The following is a 20,571-nucleotide window of genomic DNA, read 5'->3' on the forward strand; positions in this document are numbered from 1 at the left end:
AACTACTTGTTGTTGCTAAGCTTTAAAACTAGTGGCTGCCCCCCCACTCCTTCTCTCCCACTCGTGTTTGGAGTGGTGCAGATGGGTGTGCAGTGCAGTCGAGGGGCTCGGGAAGGCTCTTTTCTTCTTTTGGCCTATTTCCCCCCCTGCACCCCCATAAGAGAGTCTGGAATAGACAGCTAAGGGGGTGGGCCACTGCCATTGTTGGCCATCACCATGGCGACAGGTTCCGAGTAATTTCGAGGGCATTATGGGGTGCCTATGAAGGACTGGAATTCTGGGCTAATCAGTTTTAACGAACGCTGTTTGCTTTGGCCACCAACACCCCTTGTTTGGAGGAAAACTGTCGTTGTCAGATTGAAATCACAAACTTCACCAAACATGTACAGTAGAAGTTTCAACAGCAGCGCTTGAAGCATGTACGCATCTTAAAAAAAAAAAAAACTATAAAAGGAAATATCCTAGACCACATTTTTCCTCTGACAAACATTAGTGGATTGAACATATGTAGTTTATCTCAGGTGAATTGGTCTCTAACCTGGAATAATGCAATTATCAGTTTCATTAGTTTAGGTCTGTGTACTTCTGATTTCCTCCATACTCTGAGTTAATATTTGCAATATCTTTTGCAATCACACATAATAACAACAGTGTAGAGAGAAAGTAGCATCCGTGTCAGGCTATTGATAGCTTGCTGAAGTTGTGATGCTGTCCAGTCAGCATGTGTGTGATCAGTTTGCATGCAGAAGTGGGTCTTTTGGACATTACACAAGTGCACTCCTAGGCCAAAGCTCTGGTCTCACCCCAAGGGACCTTCGTAATTATCGCTGGTTGGGTCCTCTAGTCAGATCCCACTGAGTTCAGTAAAACAAACAATCTGTTGTCTGCAACAAGTACGGATATTACCTATTTATCCCAGTAATGAGTTTTGTGTGTGTGTTGGTGTTTAGGAGATGGCGGGCAAGGGTCACGGTGAAAGTTTATTTACATCGCTCACCCCCTGGAGTGTGAAAATAGACAGAGCGCAGGACTTGGAGTCCCCCAGTCATGTGTAAATGGCAGTCTCTCTTTTCTCTGCCTCTCTCTCTGTCTTTTTCTCCCTCTCTCTGCCCCACTCTCTCTCTGTCTTTCTCTCTCTCTCTCTCTCTCTCTCTCTCTCTCTCTCTCAGGCCACAGGTCATCAGATAGCCCAGGGCCACCCTTCACTGTCTTGAGGTCCCCAGGCCTCCCTTCACCTCTTAAAGTAGACACCCTGATTAAGGGGAGAAGCATTCCTCAGCCAAGATCAGAGAGGGAGAGAGAGAGAGATAGATACTGAGAGAGAAAGGGAGGGAGGGAAGGAGAGAGAGATAGATAGAGAGAGAGATGGAGAAGAGGGTGAACAGGTTCATGGGTTCATCCGTGTGATGACCAGCGAGTCCTCCCAGACACAGAGCCTCTCTCTGGACGGTGTACTTAGGCACCACAATAGAGCATCTGGCCCGATTGCCCACAGTCGACTGCGCCATCCAGTACGCATGACTTCAGCTCCAGTACCGGCACGACACCGGGCTCCGCCAGCCAGAGATGATCCGCACGGAACCAGAATCAGAATCAGAACCTAGTCAGTCACACAAGAGAACCGAACCGCAGGTGGACCGCATGCCGCGAGATAAGGAATGTGCGACGCTGATCCCATCTTGATGTCTCGACAGCTTGTGTCTGTTATTCCATGTTATTCCAGGCTTGTGGAGACTGGGCTTGTGGCTTTCCAGAGGTGGCTGTGGTTTGGATAAGATTACTTCATGGATGGCTTCACTGTGTGGCATTAGCTTCCTCTCTTTCTGGTAGAGTGATCTTGAAAAGCTGATCTAATTGAGAACAGGGTTTTCTTTTCCTATGGGAAATGAAGTTGGAAACAGTGTTAGCGTTTCTAAAAACAGACCATCTGTTTAATCTATACAGCATGTTACAGTAAAAAAATAAATAAATACAGAATCACTCTCATATATAGGTGTTCAACATTTCACCTTTTATTTGACATTCCAAAAATCAAGACACAAGAGGGTATTTCAACCAAGCCATGGCACCAATTCCAAAATAACACGCACAACATCCTTCAGGTTGTGCATTTTCGAAACGTGACAAGTTGCATGGTGATGTATTTTGCCCCAGTTATAAGTGTGCAGTCCACATGAGTGCCAGGCTCGATCTCAGCGCGGCGGTCTCTCAACAGGTCAGGCATCTCCGAGATACCCGCGGCCCAAAACATGAGTGTGTCGCTTCAGCGCCACGGCTGGGGTGGCTAGGCACGCTGTTCTCCGACGGCGCGCAGATAAGTGGCATACCAGCGCAGATACCGGCCGATACCGGCCAGGGTGGAGGCGCTGGCATCACAATGGGGGGAATGTCTTAGCTATGACGGGGCAGGGGCCCCTCACCGTCCGTCAGAGTGGCCGAGACGAGAGATAAGGCAGGTGAGAGAGATGGCTGCTGCCAAGCAACAGACGGGCCCCTCTCTCTCTCTCTCTCACACACACACACACACACACACACAACCCCCAGATTCTTACCCCTCCGTCCTCCCTACCCCCAACAGGGCCTCCTCCACCCCCACTCACGTAACCTCTGCTTAGGGATCAGCCTGTGCCATTCTGTGCTAGGCATGTGGGTGATTCATTGGAGGGCTGTATATGTGGGTGTGAGTGCTTGTGTCTGTGTGTGAGTGCTTGCGTCTGAGTATGTCATAGAATGTGTGTGTGTGTGTGTGTGTGTGTGTGTTCAGTGAGAGGTGTAAATGGCTGAAAGTCTTCTGATACATCATGATTCATTTCCTCCTCAAATGAGTTTGGGAACGACACGCTGCCAGATCAGAGGTCAGGGCTGCTTTAGCATGTGAATTAAATCCCCACCTCCAGTCCAAAGTCTGCCAAGACGCCGTCTCAATTTTTACACTAATCCAATACTTTTGAACTGTGCTCGTAGTTTGCCACCACGTATACAAGCAACTGCAAGAGGAGCCGTGCACTTGTGTGTTTGTGTGTCCATGTGTGAATCTGTGCGTGTGTGTGTGTGTGTGTGTCCACGTGTGTGCGCACATAGATGTGTGAGGCTACTTAGTTATAATCCTTCAAGGTATCCTGCCGCTATCAGGAGCTTAGAGGAGCTGAACGTGGGGGATGGACTGGTGATCCTCGCCGATTACTGCGGAGAAAGCCTGCGGAGGTCAGCAGGGCCAGTGGTGTCTCGGCCCTGACCTGGACACCATCCATCCAAGCGGCACCTGGACGAGCCCAGATCTGACCGGCCCAAATCGGCCCTGCAGCAGGCAGGCAGGCAGGCTCACACCCCCAGAGCAGCACATTTCCTACTGATAAGGCCAGGAGAGAGGATATAGCTATTTGTTATGAGATACGAGGAGGAGGAGGAGGAGGAGGAGGAGGACGTGTCTTTGAGATGAGCAACATCATTTGAGAGCCTTGCCTTTATCTGAGAGAGGAGTGCAGGAGTTCAGGAATGCGTTTATGTGGAAATGCCAGAATAAACACCATTTCATTGCATCATTCATTTTTTTATCAGGAGCAATGAACTTTAATCTGCAGAATCCTCTCCTTGGTTATCTTATTACTAAACACTTTACTCACTGAATAATAAAAACCTTTAGATGGGTGTTCCCACTGCTCTGGTAAAGGTGATGATATCGCAGTGGCATCCGTCTCCTGCACAATATACAAGTCTGCTTTGTGCACCAGATGTACCATAGAGCAGATCAGCAGATTGTTGAATTCTGATGGTGGGGAAACATGATCGTGATAGTTTCGAATGAGTTTTTGAATTGACTTATTAGTCAGTCCATCCACCTACTGGACTAATCGCCTCCCGCTAAGATGCACACAGCAGGACACTTGCAATTGCTTCATGGACTCATCAGCCGATTAGAGTGGGATTTGGGAGTTTTGATTGTTTTTGCTCATTAGTTTTGTTTTGTTATGGCTGTGTGTTTTTTTGAGCGCTAGCGGAAGTAGACTAAGCAGACTCGAACAATCTTACGCCTCGATGTCGTGCCAACCGCCAGATTTACGGGCCGCTGGCACCTGAAGTGTGAACCTGCCGTCAGGCTGGCGCCCTCACAGGCTTTCCACCGGGGGGGCGGGGGGGGGGGGGGGGGCATGAGGTGAAGCCGCTTGGCACCATCTCCAACTGTGTCACTCACCCCTCCTCCTCCTCCTCCTCCTTCTTCTTCACCACCTCCATCACCTACTCCTCCCTCATCAACCCACGCCGCACCACCCCACCCCCGCATCAAGGCCCGTCTCCCAGGCCGCAGCCGAGTGAGATGGAGGCAGGACCCCGGGGGTCAGCGGAGGTCAGCAGCCCCTGACTGAGCCAGCCGCATAACTTCACGGGCTGCCACGGCAACCGCTGCTCTTTTCTTCTTTCTTTTTTTCTTTTTCTGGACAATTCCGACTGGAGTCATGTGTTCGCTGGTCCCTTTCCCGGACTCCGGGGGATGGGGGAACCAAGTGACCAGAATGGAGAGGAGAGAAGAGGTTTTTGTTTTTTCTCTCTTCAGCAGGTGGAAATGTCTCAGCGCAGCTCCTAGAAGGAGACAAAGATACTCAGGCTGGGAAACGCTCAGGCACTCTTTCTTCCTTTCAGCCATGTGACAAAACTTTGTTTGGTTGGGGAGGGGGGGTTGGGGGTGGGGGGGCGTCATTTTAGGAGCGGGCTTAGCTTTTCTGAGTTTCTCTGTGGCATCTGCTTTTGTTGGTCTGGGAATCACATCACTCCATAAGCTCGGTGTGTTGTGACAGAGTGTTCAGCTTGCAGGCGAGCAAGCTGATAAAGAGATTTCTGGAGCCCTGATGCGAACTCTTTGATGTTGATTAAATGTTGTGTTTTACACTTTTTTTTCACCACAGAAAAAAAAATGTATTCATTAAAAATGGATTAGGTTAAAACCTTTAAATTCCATGTCTGATCAATGCTCCCCCGTTTACAATGAACAACTTGTGTCTGTTTCTTGCTTTTTTGTCCTCAAGGCCATTTCTGTGATAGTTCCCTTTTGTTAGGGAAATAAGTCTTTAACAAAGAGTGGCATGATTGAAGTCCCTTTCCCAGCAGTCACATGTCTGCCTGCTGCATTCAGAGAGTAATTGGTTTATATAGGAAGGACGGCTCCTGGACCGGGCCCCAGTCGGGAGCTAATGCGGCTCTTTTATGCCACTCTTAATGGAGCGGGCGGCTCGGCCCTCTCCCCGCCTCACGCCAGGGTCTGCGCCCCCTTCTTAATCACGAGTGGTGCCCCTACGGCACCGGGCGCGCCCGCACCCAGCGGGCAAGCTCAGGCCAGATCAGTGTCACAGGACCACGGGGGGGTAGGGGGGTAGGGGGGGGGGACGCACGACCACTACCTTACACGACCCCCATGGTGTCGGAGGCAGCGAGATGGGTAAGGGGGTGGTGGAGTGGAGGGTGGTGGTGGTGGTGTTGGAGTGGAAGGTGGTGGTGGTGGAGTTGAGGGTGGGGGTGGGGGTAGAGAGTAAAGGTTGAGGACAACTCTCTCCATCTGCCTCGTCCACAACCCTAGTCTCACTTAACACCCAGTCAGATGCCAGCGCTGGGTCCAGGGGCAGATTAAGGCCAAAGCCATCTGTTGCTCGGAGCTGTAAGGTGAATCTGCTCTGGTGCCCACAAGGTTAATCGAAAGGAGTGCCGGAACTATGTCCACATTGGGTGCTCTAGAGGACTCTCACACACACACACACACACACACACACACACACACACACACACACACACACACACACACACACACAGTGTCCAGCTGAGGCATACATGATGCTGTGCTCCACCACACCAGCATGTTTCTACATTCCTGACTCCAAAGCCCTCCCTCTGTCTCTCTTTCTGGTCGTTAATATCTTCCGCTCGAATGAAAATGTGGGTGCAGAACACTGATCAAAGTGCGGGGGAGGGGCCCCGGGTCAGGGGCGCAGGAGGGGTGGGGGAGTCGGGGTTGGCCCGTTCTGTGGAATTCGCAGTGACTCAACAAAGCATTCACGCCATTGGCTGGTGGATATAGACAACGGATTGCCAGAAATCCCCCCTCTTGCCTCTTCTAAATGCATTCAGCCTCATTCACACAGAAAGGCCAGCTGAGGAGGCCCAGACAGCAGTCCAGTACCTATCAGCATTGTAATACATACACACACACACACACACACACACACACACACACACACACACACACACACACACACACACACACACTCTGCATGCCAATGTTTTCAGTTTACTCACTAGTAAGTCATTTATGTAGGGCAACTATGCCAAGTCTCTTCCCTGGGTGTGAAACTTTCACTGGGTACCAAATGGAACACAATACGATGAACAGCTTTGATAAAAAATAAAAAAAAAAAGAAAAAAAAAAAAATCTAAAGGAAAGCTCTACGTACAACACATGCTGATGAACTAATCCCTTATGCTGTGTGAGTGCTGAAAAACGTCTCGCATTGTTGCTGTCTCTGGATCATTAGAAATGTAATGGGCCATGTAACTGACCCAGATTCATTAGGTTGAGTTTCCCAGTGAGTTTGGGATTCCCAGCAGGAAGGGAGGAAACATGAGCAGCAGGGTGTTAAATTGGAGATATGGGATGGATCCGCCCTGTGCGCATCAGACTTCAGCGAAAAAAAACGGGCAGTTAAACTTTACCTTCTGGCCGGAGACACAGTCCAGCATGCTGTCAAGGGTTACCCTGTGGACCGCGCACGCAAGTGTCCACAACAAAACAAAAAACAACTAACGACTGCAAACGGTGTTAATCAAACAAATTAAGCAAACACACGTAACGAGAAGCTTTGAGATTCATTAGCTGGCTTTCTCTCCGTGGTGCTGATTAGTGCTCTTTCTCACGCCTTTACTTACTGTTGGTTTTTTTGTTGTGCTGTTTGGTTGATTTATCGCCCAGAGGGTGGTCCAGGTCCCCCCCCGCCCCCCCCCAGAGTGACAGGCAAAGATTAGGCTTTGAGTCCCACCAGATGCCTATTGTTAAGAGGCCGTCAATGAGCATGACTCCAGCCGCTTAAGACAAAGCGAGTGGAAAGCGGGTTTGTGCTGCGTGGGATATTTTAGGTGAGGCGCTCACACTGAGAGGGCCTTTGCCGTGACAGAGGCCGTTAAATCTCCAGACACCCGGGGAGTCTGCACGGCACAGTTGGAGCGTTAGAATTACTGTAGGACCGGGGAGGATTTAGAGGCATCGGAGGTCTTGGTGAACACACACACACACACACACACACACACACACACACACACACACCGGCTGGCTACTCCGGGGAGGCAATTCAGCCAGTTTGAGACACTGTTTCAAATCCTTGTGACCTGTGAACTTTTTGAAAGTTTATAAATCAGAGAGAGTTACTTGTTTCCTTAAAGGTCCACCCACTGGTGTTTATCAGAATAATTATTCTTACTGAAGTCAGTTTTAGGCAACAATTTGCCTGAATTGAGATAATCTGGCTTAACCTGACACCAACTGTCGCGCAGCAGGCTCCACATTGGCCTTCACCCTGATTTGGTTTACAAGACATCTAACATTTGTCCATCAGTGAAATCCCCCACTGTCCCCCCAGACAAACTATCCATGTGTACAATTTCCACTTATCTGTACACAGAACAGAAAGTAGTTTTTTGCCAATTTGCTTTCCCCATAAACAAAATGGTCTTAGTCAATGTCTAAGATATTCTTTTTTTTTTCTTACAGGGACATTCTGCACAGCCACATCAGAGATGTGCATATCCTCCCCTTGCCAAAACGGAGCCACCTGTGTGGACACCATGGACGACTATGTGTGCCTGTGCGACACGGAGGAGGAGGTGCGCTATATGGGCAAGGACTGCGACGAGCTGTACGACGCCTGCCTGTACGCGCCCTGCCCCGACTGCGAGAGCGCCCCCGGCACCGCCGACTACACCTGCATCTGCCCCGACGGCTTCGCCGGGACCAACTGCACCGAGGACGTGGACGAGTGCGAGAGCAACCCCTGCGACGACGTGCGGACGGAATGCGTGGACGGCGTCAACGGCTACTCCTGCTACTGCCCGACGGGCTTCGGCGGCGAGGACTGCGGCTTGCGCGTGGTGGACTGCGCCGACCAGCCCTGCAAACACAACGGGACCTGCTCGCGGCTGCCCGACGGCTACGAGTGCCACTGCGCGGCGGGGTTCGACGGGGACAACTGCGAGGAGGACGTGGACGAGTGCCTCTCGCACCCGTGCCAGAACGGGGCCATCTGCATGGACGGCGTGGCGGAGTACCACTGTTTCTGCGTGCCCGGTTTCCAGGGTTACAACTGCGAGATCGACATCAACGAGTGCGCGTCGCATCCCTGCGAGAACAACGGCACCTGTGTCAACATGAAGGATCGCTACACCTGCGAGTGCCTGCTGGGGTACACAGGTGCGAATAGCTTTCCTCACATTCAAAACATCCCAATAACATCCATTTATGAATCCAGCACAACTTCACTTAAGTGCAGAGATGATATTCTCTTTGCTTTCTGTTCGATGATACAATCAGTCACAATAAGCAGTTGAGATAGTAGAGTCTGTCTGCTTGCAAGCAACTCCTTTTCTAGAAAGATTTGACCTGACCTTTGGGAAAGTATGTCCTGGTCTGAAGTGAGACAGTGTTGCATTCTGGAAGATGTAGTTTGACTCGGGGCCCCCTTATCAGCAGCACTCTGAAGCTTTCATAGCCGTTTCCCACAGAGTGAAGGAAAACACAGCACCTCTCTTCTCTCCACATAAGTGAGAGGGCCTGTGAAGCATCAGGAGGCCTGGCTGGTATCTGTGGCACATGGGGAAAGTACCGCAGGAATGCATTCCTCAGGTCATGGATCAGCCACTAGAAACCCACTGGCCTGTACACTCACACAGACAAGGAAAGAGGGCAGGACATGTGTGTGCCAGTGTCTCATGAGGAGAGCCAGTTGTTGATGGGAAATAGAGTTTTTTTTGGCGTTAGAAATGGAAAATGACTCTTATTTAAATTAAATAATACATTAAACATCCATACAGGGCTGGCAGGGCACTGTGATGTTATGGTTTGAAGGGACCACATTAACAGATTAACAGTTTCCATTTTGTGGTTGTAATTTTGTTTTTCTCCCGAATACCTTTGGTCAGGTATGAACTGTGAGATGGAGATTGACGAGTGTGCCTCAAGCCCGTGTCACAATGGAGCTACCTGTCACGACCTGATTGGCCTGTACACCTGTGAGTGTGTGCTCGGCTTCGAAGGGCTGGACTGCGAGATTGATATTGACGAGTGTGAAAGTGACCCCTGTCTCAACGGGGCTGCCTGCGTTGACATGGTGAACAGGTAACCGCTCGCCCTACAACAGTCCACATCCTCCTGATCAACAAAAATAAACGTAATAATTTGTCAACCAATAAGTGATAAGCGAAGAAGCATATTTCTCATTACCACTATGATAAACTGATGTATAATGGCACATTACATCCATGTTTGTACATTGTACTCACTCATAGTACACTCACACCATCCCTTTGGTGTGTTTCAGTTACGAGTGTGACTGCGCGGGCACGGGCTTCATGGGTGACCACTGCGAGGAGGACATCCCCGAGTGTGCCTCTCTGCCATGCCAGCACGGGGCCACGTGCGAGGAGGGCACCAACGAGTACCACTGCACCTGCTGGGAAGGTACTGTACTGCACCCAAGTCCAAGCATTCTGATTAATGGTGCTGGAAGCTGAAAATGACTTTTCTTTCAAAAACAACATTAGCTTTTTAAACATCTGGGGTTTTTTTTATGATCTTTTCTCTTTACCATGATATTGACAACATACACAGATATGTGTGCTCAAGAAATGTAAAAGACAATGTTTAGTAGAAGACCATAGGTGAAGGATCCTGAAAGGGACAAAATGTCGTGACTGCAACAACTGGTGGACCTTGCTGTAAGATTGGTGTGTGCATCAACGTCGGTGTGTGTGAGAGCTGGCTATAACATTATGGTCGTTTCAGGTTACGAGGGAGACAACTGTGAGGTGGACATTGACGAGTGTGCGGACGGCCCCTGTCTGAACGACGGCGAATGCTTCCAGAGGTCTGACCCTGCCAGCTGGGAGGAGGGCTGGGAGTTCAGCTACGCACACGCCGCTGGATATGTGTGCCAGTGTCAGCCCGGCTACACAGGTGGGCCATCAGTCTCAGTGTGACGAGAGAAGGCCCTCCAGCTCTAGTGTGCTCTATCATGATCCGTTGATTTACTATACTTCATGTCAGTATGTGCAACTTTATCATTTGGAATGAAAACAGAGAAATCTTTTGCTATTAACTAGTTCAATTTGGACTTTTTAAGTCACTAAATGTAATTGTCAGGGGTCAGGTCAGAGTTTGTAAATGTGTTACTTAGTCCATAATGTTGGTGAAGCTAAACCTCATGCTTATCCATAGGAGAGAACTGCTCAGTGGACATTGATGAATGTGAGTCTGAGCCGTGTCAAAATGGAGGGACCTGTGAGGACCTAGTCAACGCATATATGTGTGTGTGCCCTGATGGATTCACAGGTATGAACATTTATTTCCACATTCTCTACAGTAACCAATGACAACACTAACAGTTGCAAATAATCCAGTGACCGGTTCATGTTTCAGTTTAACACAGTTTACACACACTGTATGACAAAGTTCCAAGATAAAGGTGGAAAAGTCCAGCTTCAGAAAGTAAAAGTCCTACCACATACAGTATCTGTGCTAACCATTAACTTAACCCAGCTGATTCTAATTAGCACAACTCTTCAGCAAGGTAGAGCAGCTAATTGATGAGATCACCTGTGGAGTTTTCCACCTCTGGTATTAAGATTTGTACTGTATTCAAGTTTGGATCCCTTTGGAACAGAAAGGTCTAGAAAACAGGTTGACGCCATTTTCTGAACCTGACCGTTTTCCTCCCTGTCGTCAAAAAGGTGACTCCTGTGAGGTGAACATTGACGAGTGCGAGAGCCAGCCGTGTCAGAACGGAGGCTCGTGTGAGGACGGCGTGGCCTCCTACACCTGCCGCTGCCCCGCGGCCGAGGAGGGCGAGCTGCCCTGGGGCAGCCGAGACTGCGACGTCCAGCTCCTGGGCTGCGTGGAGCACGAGTGCCAGAACGAGGCCACCTGCGTGCCGTGGCTGGACGGAGACGAGCACCGCCACGCGTGCCAGTGCCAGCCCGGCTTCTACGACGACGTCTGCTCCACCCCGACCACCTTCTCCTTCTCCGTGCCCGGCTTCATCCTCGTGGAGGTGCCTCTTCCCGAGCGAGAGCGCCGGGACGTCGGGGAAGGCGGCCCCAGCGTCCGCCTGCGCTTCCGCACCACCCTGCCCGACATGATGCTCTTCTACCGGGGCGACGCCGACAGCTACCTGGCCCTGGAGATCGTGGACGGAGGGCTCAAGGCCAAAGCGGTGTCCGAGGAGATCTCTCTGGAGGCGGCCTTCCCCGGACACGTGTCCGATGGCGTGTGGCGGGACGCCAGCGTGGCGGTCGGCCAGGGGCTGCACCTGGTGCTGAAGGGCCCCGGCTGCGACGAGGAGGACGGCTGCGCCACGACCAACGACGGCGGCTCGCCCGACGACCCGTTCTTCCACCACCCCGACTCCTTCACGCACGTCTACGTGGGCGGCGCGCCGGAGGAGTACCGCGAGCACCTGGAGAAGGGCGCGGCCTTCGTGGGCTGCATGGAGGACCTGCTCGTGGACTCCAAGCCCATCCTGCCCCAGGAGCTGCCCGAGGACGCCCTGCTGGAGGTGGAGCTGGGCTGCACCAAGACGGAGTGGTGCGAGGAGGACCCCTGCTCTCAGCGCGGACACTGCGTGGACCTGTGGACCAGCTACCGCTGCGACTGCCATCGACCTTTCTACGGCAACAGCTGCTTGGACGGTAAGGGGACTCTTTCTGCTTCGGTAATGACCATATTTTAGGGAGAGGTGGTCATTATGGAGGAGTCACGATAAAGGTGCTAGCTAGACAAACAAAAACTAAAAATCTTCCAAATAAACTGTCTGCACAGTGCACACTTCAATCCTTTTGCATATTCAATAGCCTAGCTTTCAGTCAGATGGTCACATCTATCTCATAACATTGTGTCCCTTCCCATTTTCTACTTTCATATTTGCAAGTGTATTTTGGGAGGCTTTTCTCGCCTCATGCAGACAGGTGGAGATGGTTGAGTGCTGCTGCTGCTTGCTCCACACCTCCCCCTTGTTGATTTCTCCCAAACGCTCTTCCTCTCTGCAGAGTTTCCTTCCTGGACGTTCAGTCACGAGGACGCGCTGAGCTACGTGTCGTACGACCTGACCGACGGCCACGGCGCGGACTTCAAGCTGTCCTTCTTCCTGCGCTCCCTGAAACAGGACGGACTGATCCTTCAGCTCGCCCACCCGGAGCAGGACCATCCCTACCTGAGCCTCTTCCTGAAGCTGGGGCGGGTGATGGTCCACTCCCAGCCGGACGCTTCGCCGCTAATCGCTCCCGTGTTCCTGACTGACGGGGAGAAGCACCTGGTGGAGGTGGACCTAAAAGACGGGCAGGTGTTCTTTGAGTTCGGAGGTCTGCGCTACAGTTTGGGCGCATTCCCAGGAGTGGAGGTGGAGGCTGGTGATTTGGCTTACGTTGGTGGATTACCTGAAGGGGAGTTGGAAGAGTGGGGGGGATACTTCAAGGGTTGCCTTCAGGATGTCCGTTTGGATAGTGTGCACCTGGATCTGGATGCTTGGAACAGTTCAGTGTATACCACTGTATACTATCCCAACGACTCTGGAAACGTGGAGCGTGACTGCTTGAGTGACGACACCTGCAAGGTATGATTATCACACGCATGCATGCATGCACACACACACACACACACACACACACACACACACACACACACACACACTAACATGACCATGACTCCAGCATAGGCCTTGGGAAATAACACTACAGTATCTGCTGGAGCTGAAACTGTGATGGGAAGAGGCCTTGTTGCGTTGATGAATTCATCCTAGCACACAAAAATCCAGTAGCTTTACCATTTCTAACTTCAGTTCCTCGGTTTCAAAATGTATATTTGTTTAGTTGTTGACAAAAAAACACTTATTGGAGGGTTCAACATCTACTTTATGTTCTGAACTTGGGATTTCCGTGTGATGTGATGGTGTCTGGTTTGGTTTTGAAGGAGGAGCCATGTCTAAATGGAGGAGAGTGCACCATCACCTGGAACGACTTTGTCTGCTCGTGTCCACTGAACTTCACCGGGAAACACTGCGAGACGCGTGTGTGGTGCATGAGTGACCCGTGCCACAATGGGGGACACTGTGTGGACCTACCAGATGGATATGAATGTAAGCTCCAACATATTGCTCCCCTCAGGATGCAAAAATAATGACTTCCTGATGACCTTGCGTGATGCCCAGGCATTACTGCCTGTTGAGACACATTGTTTACTGATAGTTCCTGAGGGTCAGTTCTCCTCTGATTCCACTATACTAGGGTACTTATTAACAAAGGTGATGTTTGCAATAGATCTACTTAGCATGAGTGTATCATTTTAGATTAATTTAATGTACACCAATAGTGCTAAGTAATAAGAGTTTTGTTAGATGGTTGAGTTGGGCTGATGGACTGACACCACCTTCTCTTTCACAGGCATCTCCAACGCCACCTTCGACAACAGTCCACTCCAGTACACTTCCCAGGGCTCGTTGACCGACCCGGTGACCATCGTCACCATGGAAGTGCGGACGCGGACGGAGAACGGGCTACTGCTGCACGCCTCCAACGGGGCGGAGCTCCTGCTGGTGGGGCTCCTGGACGCGTCGCTGAAGGTGGAGATCCACAGCGAGAACAGCGTGGAGCCGCTGGAGTTCACCGGCCAGCGGAGGGTGTCGGACGGCCACTGGCACCGGGTCCAGATCTTCATGACCGACCCCGAGCAGGACGCCTCGCCCTGGGAGATCCTGGTGGACGGCATCACGGACGGGAGCAGCGCCCCGCTACACGCCGGGGGTCTCCACTTCCTCAACGAGGAGGGCCGGGTGGTGACCCTGGCGGAGAGCTACAAAGGGTGCCTGGGCGCGGTGAGGGTGGGCGGGGTGTACCTGCCCTTCGTGGACGACCTCCACCCGCCGCAGGCCGGACGCTTCCACCTGGTGGGAGACGAGGCCATCCACGCGGGGTGCTCCAGCGCGCCCGTGTGCGACTCTGGCCCCTGCCGGAACGGGGGCACGTGCGAGGACCTGTTCGACCTGTTCGGCTGCGCGTGCGCGCCCGGCTGGGAGGGGCTGGAGTGCGAGCTGGACGCCGACGAGTGCGCCTCGGAGCCTTGCGTCCACGGACACTGCGAGGACTTCCAGGGCAGGTTTGAGTGCACCTGCCACGCGGGCTACGCGGGCACCACCTGCGAACAGGACGTGGATGAGTGTGAGGAGGGCGGCTGTGAGAACGGAGGCACCTGCGTGGACGGGGTCAACGAGTACACCTGCACCTGTCCACCCGACTACACCGGCCAACACTGCCAGTGAGTTAACCCTGAGATGTAGAAATATAGAGAGATATCTTGGTCCATGTTTGAGAATAGTCCTGCCTCAAACATCACTGAACATACAATATAAACCGCTCACAAAAAGTAAGGAAACTTGACTTTGGCCCATTATATCTCCCCTTTAGTAATACCAACCAGTAAAGTGTTTCATATCATTTTTATCGTTGATTTGTCACCTTTACAATGAGGTATAGCTTTTAAGCATAAGGCAATCATGGGATGAGTAACACAAGCAAACGTGTAAGTAGTGCCAACGAAAAATGTGCCAAAATGGCCTGTTATGCTATTGGAATCCACCTTTGTTACTTCAAGCATTGACGATTACACTCTCCCACAGAAATGAGGAAAACAAAACATGTTAGGCATACATTTGTTCATTTTATACTCAGTGTCAGGGTCCTCAGTAGCGTGTAGAGGATCCATATGCAGCCACAACAGCTTGGCACCTTCTTCTCATGCAGGTCACCAACCTGGCTACATTCTGCTGTGGGGTGACATCTCCCTAACTCGAAAGACAGACCTTGTTATCATTGAAGGCAATCATCATGCAGTTAGATACCGGGATGAGATTCTGGAGCCAGTGGCAATTCCATATCTCCAGAATATGGGACCAATTGCCATCCTCCAGGATGACAACGCTCGCCCCCATAGAGCTGGGATCATCAGAGAGTACCTCCAGAATTTGGGAGTGGAGAGGATCTAATGGCCTGCCGTGAACACTTGTGGGATCAGCTTGGGCATGCTGTACGTGCCAGAGTCACCAACAAAACCAGGTTGGCTGACTTACAACAGATCCTTATCGAGGAATGGAATGCCATCCCACAGCAGAATGTAGCCAGGTTGGTGACCAGCATGAGAAGAAGGTGCCAAGCTGTTGTGGCTGCATATGGATCCTCTACACACTACTGAGGACCCTGACACTGAGTATAAAATGAACAAATGTATGCCCAACATGTTTTGTTTTCCTCATTTCTGTGGGAGAGTGCAATCGTCAATGCTTGAAGTAACAAAGGTGAATTCCAACTGCATAACAGGCCATTTTGGCACATTTTTCGTTGGCACTACTTACACGTTTGCTTGTGTTGCTCATTCCATGATTGCCCTATGCTTACAAGCTATACCTCATTGTAAAGGTGACAAATCAACGATAAAAATTATATGAAACACTTTACTGGTTGGTATTACTAAAAGGGAGATATAATGGGCCAAAGTCAAGTTTCCTTACTTTTTGTGAGCAGTTTAGTATATGTCGCTTTGGACAAGACCGTCTGCTAAGCACCATAACTGTAACTGTAACTGTAACTGTAACTATATGGTTGAACAGACTCATTATAGGTGTTTCTAATTAAGCTCGCCATAAATATATCTTTCCCTCAAAGCACAGTGGTAATAACACTTGTGACCCCTTCTTGCAGATGGAACCACCCTCCTCTTCCATGTGATGAGTTGGAATGTTCCAACGGTGGCACGTGCCATGACGAGGCTTGGGGTGGCTCCTGCACTTGCACTGCAGCCTTCACAGGCTATAGGTGAGGTCCCTCAGAGAACTCCATAGTGTGAACAGATTATTCACATAACCTTTACCAATAACATAGCCTTTTTAAGAGTCTTACGGTACAGATCCACTAGTCACGTCCTGCGTCTAGCGATTTTTTTGGCAGACGCAAACGCATCCCTCCAACGGACGCAGAGTAGGCGTGACCGAAGTTTCGGCATGGGGTGTGTTTTTTGAAAACATGAGTGCCTGTGTGTGACATTTAGCTGGCTATCTAGCCAGCCACAACAGCATGACTACAAAGTCAACATTTAAGCATTCAACCGACCATTTTCTCCAACAATCTCCGCCACCTTCTTCCAACAGTCTTCTCGTAGATCCGTGTATCAGTAGGCTGACAAGGGGTTGTAAAGGGCTGGACACAGCTATTATTAATTTGTCCTCTATCTACTTCAGTTTCGATTTTGAGCTTAAAATGAATTCCCGAGAGAAGTGGCGAACTGGACGAGAACTAGTAACAGAAGATCTCTGCTTTCATTGGATAATGATGGTGCGTCCGACGGATTAATTTGCATAAAGTTCAGCAGAGCCCAACTTCTTGACGTGACGGCGCAGGTGAAACAGCCGCGCTACCTTCCCGAGATGCTTTGCGGTGGCAACGTTAACGTCCTGTCCTGACGCGCTCCATACTTGACGTGACTAGTGGATCTCCGCCGTTAGCCTGGAATTGGATTTATGGATATATTGTAAGGGCTAATGGCTACTGTCATGTCTAGATATACTGTAGTACACTAATATAGAAAACTAGGCTGGGTGAACCCTGCGTGACCTGCCGGCGAATTCGGATTTTGCCCGGCACACATTTATCTCCCCTGCTTCCGCAACCTTTGGGTCTAATCACAAACGAGCTTATCCAAAAGACGCACCGGATTGTTGATCTGATTGGTTGAAGGACTATCCAAGCATCATACAAGAGTCATTTGAACAATGCCCAGCAGTAGAAATAAACCACACACTCCCCATACTAATGTTCAAGATTGAGCTTACTATAGTGTGGTGATAGCCAGACTAGTAGAAAACTACACCCACATCGACTTTCTATGTTGTCCTATTATATAAGGGCATCTTCATGGACACTGTTCTGAAACACAAGTCTTTATTCCCCATTTAAAAACGTACTGTACAACACTAGTTGGGCCTCGCCACAAAGCACATGTTCTTCCTGTTCTACCAAATCACATCAGCATCTTTGTATCTTATCAGTCAGCATGCTCTACCAGTCTCTTAAAAACAAACAGTGAGTTGTTTTTGACCTCAGCACACAAACAAATGATATCACTGCACTTTGCACACTGAGGATCCAGTTCTGTCCGTCTCAGCTGACACTGCTCTTGCTCCTTGACCACAGGTGTGAGTCGGAGGTGGACGAGTGTGTCTCCAACCCCTGTCTGAATGGAGGGTCCTGCGTTGACCGGCTCAACAGGTTCCTGTGCATGTGTCCAGCAGGCTTCAGTGGCTCACACTGCGAGACCAGCGTATGTATCACTCTATTCACCCTTGCCTTTTTTTAGGGGTAAAGGAAATATGTAGAATACGGTGTATAGTACATACTGTATGTATATATGGTATACGCTGTCCATATGTTTTAGCGCATGGTGACATTTACTTCTGGTGTGGCTTCACTGTTTTACTGCCTGTTAATTTGATTGTCTCTTCTTTTGTCTGTGTGTGTGTGTGTGTGTGTGTGTATCTGAGCAGAAGCAGCCCCAGCGCGAGCGCTTCCCTTGGCTGGTGTTGATCATCCCGCTGGTGTGCTTCTGTGTGCTGATCCTGGTCATCGGCGTGACCTTCATGCTGCTCACCGCCCGCCGCAAACGCCAGTCGGAGGGGGCCTACAACCCCAGCCAGCAGGAGGTGGCCGGCGCACGCCTGGAGATGGACAGCATGCTCAAACTGCCCCCCGAGGAACGACTCATATGACCCCTCCTCTCCTTCCTGATTCCCTAAAAAACACTTCTGTCCCTGCTGAACTGGACATGGACTGTGTTTTGGAGAGGAGAGGAGACAGACTCCACTAGATCCTTAGAGGGAGGGTAGATCCTATGGATTTGAGTTTCAGGACGCCCACTATGGAACTATATGTCAGTGGAAAGTGGAAAGTGAAGACCACTTGTTTGAGCAGAGTCCCGAGGCTTTCTCCCTGCACCGTTAGTTTGGGGAAAGAGGTGGACAGGAGAAGCACTCATATGAAATCATGATTGGAGAAATTCTGCTCTGCACCTTGATCTGCCCTTGAGCTTTTGGGTTAAAGGTCAGCTCTACTGCGTGACAACAGAGACAAAAATGAGCTTTACCCAAAATCTACCCCCGAATGCACTGCGGTGAGCACTCATTCATGTAGGACCCCCAAAGCGGACCACCTCAACATGATCCGAGGTATCTAACACGTGGATCATCTCATCGGGGGTGTCTTGCTTGTGGATGTGGACGTTGTATAGTTTGTATATTTTGTGTATATTTTTATCAGACTCTGGACGGAGATGATAGACTCACAGACACAAAAGGGAGATTCTACTGGACATTCTTAGACAAAGACAAGTTGCTTTCTGATGTTTACACGCAGTGGAGAGAAAACCCTGTTTCTAAGCAACAAGTTTGTCCACACAAAACAATGGCTTTAGTTGCTGAGCGACCCCAGAGGTATTCAAATGAGCCTCCGATCTGACAATCATTAAGAAGTTGTTCGACAAAGTAAATTCCTACTGCAGATTCATCAAACAGTAATATTGGCGTGTTTGACTGCATTGGTCCCAAAATAAGAGACAATTATCCTTTGAATTTTTTGGGGGAGTTCTGGTTCGCTCTAGAATCGCCATGTTTAGTGCCACTCTAGTAGTCCAGCTTCCACCTACAAATGATCTCAGCAAATACAGAATGGTGCTATAAACATCTGAGGCATTTGTAGGGGATCAAATGAAATGTCAAGGTGTATGTACAGTATATTTCATGGGAACAGACGCTTAAAGGAAGTCTCTGGTGGGAATCAGACATACAGTCTACTCACCTCAGGTGCTGTTGCTGTGTGTCCAGTGGTCTCTGAAAGCAATCAGATGAAAATTATGTCAAACAGTGACCAGCAGTTCACATGACCGTAGATCAGCACAAGCCTGTTACACTGCACAGAACCTTCGGTATGCTTATGGCTCCATGCTGGCGATGGCATGGCCTAATACCAAGAAAAAAACACTCTTGCCTGTCTGTCAGTATGTCACGATGTCAGACAGTTATGACGTGTGGTTCTGATATGATGCCAGCAACTACAGGGGTAGGCCTCCTTGACCTCAGTGTTGTCTGAATGATGATTTCAGAATCTTGGACTGCTTCAATAATATATGGCAACCAAACGTGTCATGCACCGCCACAGCCAGGCTACACTGGGCAGAGCGTATGCTGCACCAATTAGCTCCCGTTATAATCAATGGAACTAGCTGCACCAGATGCAAAAGCGGGGCGCACAGTGAGAAAAAATTAGATGGATCGTCTAAAACCATGTTTATGATTCGTAAACAGAATGCGTCAGTTGCACGCCTGATGTAGCCCGGCTGTAAGAATGCAACTCAGGTCAGTAAATGTTTCTCACTGCAATATTCCCACAGCAGTACTGTTTGTATATTTGTGCATGTATAATTTCTTGTGAATACCCCCATACACAAACAAAAATAAAGTGTGTACAGTGCTACTGGATATGCACTACAACACTACATGAATGTCTCTCTACACACACACACACACACACACACACACACACAGACACACACACACACACACACACACACACACACACACACACACACACACACACACACATTCATACACAAAGGCAACTTATATATGAGCACCTTTAAATTGAAAACACATTCAGATCAATTTGTGCATAAATTAGTTCTAAAGTAGAAACAAAGAGTTCGGTTCCAAAACGCTATATCTCCATGGTTTTGGTTAAGTGAAGATAAATCAAATAACAATAACCGAAATACAGTGATATTACTTGGAAAACAACATGTAAAAAAATATTTATGAACATTCATTGAAATGGAGGTTATAGTGTTTTGTATCCCAACTCTTCAAATGTCCAACCCAACTCAAATGTCAGCAAACACAAGGTTTAAAAATAACATAACAGTATATTCCTATCACTCATCTCACCCATTCACTAGGTTTTATGTAGCCTATACTTCTGATGAATACATACACAGACCACACCTTCATAAGATATAGAAAAAAATGTGTATTATACAGTTTGATATGTTTTGCCCAACTGCAATGATACACAATGGTTTTACACCGATTAGCCTACTTCAGATACGTATTTAAAATAGAAAGCAAATGTTAAAAGGATATTATAACAGCACGTCAGTCTTAGCTTCTGAAATTCTTTCTTTACAAAGCATTGTTCTTTTGGTCTCAAACTGCTTCAGTGCTTTACTTGGTTTAATACATG

General features: G+C 49.4%; 1 protein-coding gene across 1 annotated transcript; it reads left to right on the forward strand.

The window, feature by feature from the left end:
* The first annotated feature begins 1,566 nt into the window (after nucleotides 1-1,566).
* Nucleotides 1,567-19,770, forward strand: crb2a (crumbs cell polarity complex component 2a). The gene is made up of 13 exons (XM_062553562.1): nucleotides 1,567-1,660; nucleotides 7,748-8,443; nucleotides 9,172-9,367; nucleotides 9,570-9,709; nucleotides 10,034-10,204; nucleotides 10,466-10,579; nucleotides 10,978-11,934; nucleotides 12,292-12,854; nucleotides 13,211-13,376; nucleotides 13,681-14,551; nucleotides 15,991-16,104; nucleotides 17,479-17,605; nucleotides 17,829-19,770. Exons 1-13 carry the CDS (start codon nucleotides 1,567-1,569, stop codon nucleotides 18,048-18,050), a joined length of 4,431 nt encoding a protein of 1,476 aa, XP_062409546.1. The 3' UTR covers nucleotides 18,051-19,770.
* Nucleotides 19,771-20,571: the final 801 nt, after the last annotated feature.

This window comes from Sardina pilchardus, chromosome 14 (assembly GCF_963854185.1).
Source record: "Sardina pilchardus chromosome 14, fSarPil1.1, whole genome shotgun sequence".
Taxonomy (NCBI): domain Eukaryota; kingdom Metazoa; phylum Chordata; class Actinopteri; order Clupeiformes; family Clupeidae; genus Sardina; species Sardina pilchardus.